The sequence below is a fragment of the Pinus tabuliformis genome, chromosome 9, assembly GCF_031772625.1.
Source record: "Pinus tabuliformis cultivar Carrire ecotype Pingquan chromosome 9, CPIR1, whole genome shotgun sequence".
Classification (NCBI taxonomy): Eukaryota; Viridiplantae; Streptophyta; class Pinopsida; order Pinales; family Pinaceae; genus Pinus; species Pinus tabuliformis.
Window position 1 is genome coordinate 1,404,125,345 of NC_142307.1, and position 4,824 is coordinate 1,404,130,168.

Sequence of the window (4,824 nt, forward strand, 5' to 3'; positions counted from 1 at the left end):
TTCAACTGTATGACCAATGTCTGCCAATTTGTTCTTTAGATCTTTGATCCTTGCTATGAAGGCAACAACGGTTTCATTCTCCTCCATCTTCAGGGATAATATCTCGCTCTTCAGAAATAGAAGACGATTTGTATTCATGATCTCATACAAATCCTTCAAAATCCCCAAATTTCGCTTGTTGATTTACATTCTCTGATATGTGGTATGATGCAGTGTTTCACTGACATCTTCAACAACATCCTTGCTTTACCCTCATGCTTCTCCCAATCTGGGACTGTTGCTGATCCAGCTGCTGGCTTCTGCTCATCCCCATTTGCAATCATTCAAGCACTCTGCACTTCTAGTAGAGTCTGCATCTTGAATTTCCAATTTGCATAATTGAAGCCATCAAGCTTGTTACGCTCATTCAAGCATGCTTCAAACATTTGATTATTCATCTTGGCGATTTAAAAAAAAAAGTTTGACAGGTAAAAAAAAATGTTAGATTTACCCCAGATCTGTGTCAAAGACAGAGATCGTTGATCTCTCGATAGCCATTGCCAAAAGACAACCCCTTTTTTTGTTGTTGTGATTTTTGTGATGTTTGTTGTTTGCCCGACCTCACAACCTTCTCTCAGCTTCTCTCACCACAGTCGTCACGCTTATCTACCACGGAGTCGCGGAGATCTTCGCGCATGTACACTTGATATCTGTGACGACTGACAAAAGGAAAATGCGCAGAAGGTCTACAGTGTGAGCTTCACGATTTTTCCTCAAAGACACATGACGATTTCGCGTTAGGCGCAACTAGCAAGTTCCTCATTCATTGAACAGGTTTTCTCAGCCTTGTCGCTCTGATACCATGATAAAAATGCAATGTTGTGTATTAAATTAAATGAAATTCACTGGTCAGCTCTATGAAAGAGAGTCTGAACCAAGAGAGTCTGGCTCTGGAAAATGCTCTACATTGTTCATGTACATCACACAATATATAGTAAACAAAAATTTAGGGAAGTTAGAACCATAACCTAAAAAATAGAAACTAATTCCTAACTTGAGGTCTCGTGAACCAACTCATTATTCTAAGATATTCTCCATTATCTCTAACAATTTCTTGATACTTAGACAAATTATGAATTTTATGAGTATAGAGCAGAGTCATCTTTATCTCGGTTGTTTAGAAATACTCTGGAATTGGACACATAAAAGTGAGATTTTTTCTCATAATCCAAATTCAACAATGAAGTTAAGTTCAACAACAATGAAATAAAACTATTATAATATAAAATAATTTAACATTTTACTTAAAATCCCCCATCAACAATCAAGTTAAATTCATCAATAACAAAATAAAATTATCATCTTACATTTTTTAAAACTTTATTTTAAATCTCAAAATTATTAATCAAGTTAAATTCAACAACAATAAAACTAGCATAGATTCATCTTAAATACTCATCTAACATGAGTCCAGAGGGATCTAATTTCTTCACATGCAATTTTTTTATGAACTGACATTATTTAAATATATTTGGGTGGATATAATCAAAATTATTTACACATCACACATTTTTTTATTAACCAAGATTATTTAAATATATTTAGGTGGACATAAGCAAAATTTCAACTTTAATGACAGAAAAACAAATGTACACATGACACTAACCCGTAAAATAAACCTGGCCCTTCAATAAAACTATGAATATACACCCATTCAAAAAGATTACAAATAGAAAGCAAGATTCATAACAAAATGCTTTACACCAAATATTTAAAAAGCATTCCTTGAAATTAACGTGATATACACAAATAGATAACAATAACAACAGTAATTGATTGGATTTGTAACATTCCTAATGCTTGTCATAGTTTGACATGAAAATAAATCAGAGGAAAGCAGAGAGAGTTGTGAAATACAGCAGAATAGTGGTAGTGGTGGTGTTTCTAGACGTCGTAGGTTTGTTTGCCAGTAAACTTAACATCAATGGGGTTCACATTCTTGCCGATGGAGCGCATGTTTAGGCCCACGCCCTTGCGACCAGGGTTCGCCTTCTCCGGGTACACCCCATCCTTGGGGTGCAGGTACTGGACTTCCCCGTTGGGAAAAACGCGGTAGAACTGGTAATTTATCTTGTATTTGGAGCGCAGCCTGGTGCCCAGAGCCAGGCACTGCTCCTTCCTCGCCAGCTTCAGAAGGTTCGGCCCCTCCCGCATGATCGCCGCCCCGCCCGTCGGCATCTCGAAGATCTGCTCCTTCTTAGACTCCCACGTTATCACGTAAAATTCCTCCACCTGCGCCTTCCGGAGGAGACCGCCGGTGCTGCCGCCGAAAATGGGGGACGGCGTCTCCGGCTTCAACTGCGGCGGAGTGAACCCCGCGGGGGCCTCGGTCTCAGTCTCCGTTGACGAGGACGCCGCCATTACCACGGCGGAGCCGCTGCCGGCCTTGTGTGGGCTGTGAACGGACGCGGCGGCGGCCGGGTGGAGCCTCTGGCCGAAGAATGATGAAGATTTCCATGGGGCGAAGCTGACGGCGGACGGGGAACTGCCGACGGAGTTCGCGGACGCGGCTGCGACGGTGGGTGACGGCGCAGCTGCGGCCACCATGGCGGCCGAGGCGGCGGCGGATTGCAGTGCCATTGCCATTTGCCCGACTGGTTAGTGCGTGCTTCTCCTGTTTGCGCGCAGGAGATGGATATGAAGATGAGTTTGGATCTAGAGAAGATTAGACTTCTCACACAACTATACCCAAGTATTGAGATGAGTCTTGATAAGAGTCTGTGATGACGTGGACCAATGACGGGCTGTGAGTAGCTCTTATTATCCAAACCGATATTTCTTCCTACTCCATTCTCCACCACAAAATTTTCATATTTTTTAATCTCATTTATCCAAACAGATATTTCTTCCCTTTTCTTTTCCCATCACAAAATTTCCACAATTTCTTTACTCCATAGTTTCTGAATTTGTTTTGATTTATTTTCTTATTTTTCCTTATTTAAATTTCCATAGATTATATGGAAATTTCTATTTAAAGGTTTATGGGTTAAAAGCTTTATTTTACAACTCAGTGTGAGGAGGACGTGTAAGTTTATCTGTCCATCCATCCAGTTGACATGTGTTTTAAATAGAAAATTATGTGGGCTATAATAAGATTAAAAAATGAATATGTTGTAAAGTAATTAGAAGTAAAAAAATGTGAGTAAAATGTTTAAACTTTATATTTTTGAAATATTTCAATAGGAGATTTAAATAAAGACCTGATAAAATGTCTCTTTGTACATATTATGTAAAATATTTTAATGTCAATTATGTACATATTATATATCATTTTTTTTAAATTATGTATATATCATGGAAAAATAAGCTTTTATGGTTAACATGTTTATTTGATCTTATATACTCTCTATATAGCATTCAAAAATACTATTCGAACAATGAAAAATTACATATTGTATTTTGCACTCTATATTTACACATCAAAAAATTTAATCCCCTTAATTCATGTTAGATTCATATTTAAGATGAATCTATACTGATATATACCAGACTCAAATTTTAAATCAATATGTAAGATTTATTACTAGATCCATAGCCAATAAAGTATTTTACGTCTTTGATTGCTTTTTCTCTTCACTAATGAGGATATACATTATCTAGTGAGTTTGGTTACTCACTAGGGATAATTTTAAAAGTAGTTGTTGTTTGCACATGTGAGTGAAGAAACATTAGCTTAAATGGAGTGCAAGGAATCATTCGTAGGATGGTTCAGTATTGAGACTCACCGTCGTGCTCCGGGAGGTCGAGAAGTGTCAATTCTGTAAAGTACCTCAAAGATGGTTTGAGGCGGTTATGTTTTAAATGGAGGTCAAGTGACAACTCGAAGATGTGGTGGTGAAAGAGTAGTGTTTGTGAGATTCCAGAGTGGATGTGGGTGTTGATGAAGACCAGTCAGACATATATCATATTGTTGTTGTATATGTGTTTTCAATGTTTCCCATGTAAGCATTAAGGGAGGGTGTTGGAAGTAATGTTTCCATGTCATGTGTAGTTGTCTTCATGAGTCCCTAGGTGTCAGTCTAGAAGTTGTTGATTCCAATGCATGAGTTGGAGTCATGATCTAGATGTGTCAGAGTCAGTAATCTATGTCCTATATATTTGTATATGTGGTGATCAATAAAAGGATCTAAGTGTGGTTTGTTGTGTGCAATCAATCGCTCTCTGATCTCTCTCAATTTTCTATCAAAACACTCATGAGATATCATGGTTTATAAAAAGTCTTGAAACCACAAATGTTATGAACTCCTAGAATATCTCTCTATGAGAGTAAAAAATAACAAATTGAAGTTCAAGCTTGAGTAAAGTGTGTGTAATTGCACAACACAATGTTCTTGATACTTAAATGATGAAAGGAAGTGCATTCATCCTAAATGGACTGGGATGGGGCTCCTATGGACCAATAAAACAATAATAATAATCTGGAAGAAAAAGAGAAATGCAGTGAGGGATTAACTTTACAAATGAACCATACAACTAATCAAGTTGGATGATCAAATACTGGGACGAAAGAAGGTAAATTGCTTCAAGAAATAAAAATACACACAAAATTTGTAGAGGAATGGTGGATGGAATGATCACTCTTCTTTTACCTCCACGTCTTTGAACATACATCTTGGCTTTGAATTTTTTTTATGTAACCATATCTAGTGGTTATTCCAGATTAACAATTTATGTTAATGATCTTTTAAGAAAATCCTTAATATGTAGGTTTTAACCTTGTACAATTATTTGTTGCAAACAAATTTTTAATAAAACAAAAAAGATGCAATGGAAATGCACACATTA

General features: G+C 37.1%; 1 protein-coding gene across 1 annotated transcript; it reads right to left on the bottom strand.

Moving 5' to 3' along the window:
* Window positions 1-1,749: 1,749 nt before the first annotated feature.
* On the bottom strand, window positions 1,750-2,721 carry LOC149153804 (photosystem I reaction center subunit II-2, chloroplastic-like). Its single transcript, XM_089440571.1, has one exon. It carries the CDS (start codon window positions 2,623-2,625, stop codon window positions 1,924-1,926), a length of 702 nt encoding a protein of 233 aa, XP_089296697.1. The 5' UTR covers window positions 2,626-2,721; the 3' UTR covers window positions 1,750-1,923.
* Window positions 2,722-4,824: the final 2,103 nt, after the last annotated feature.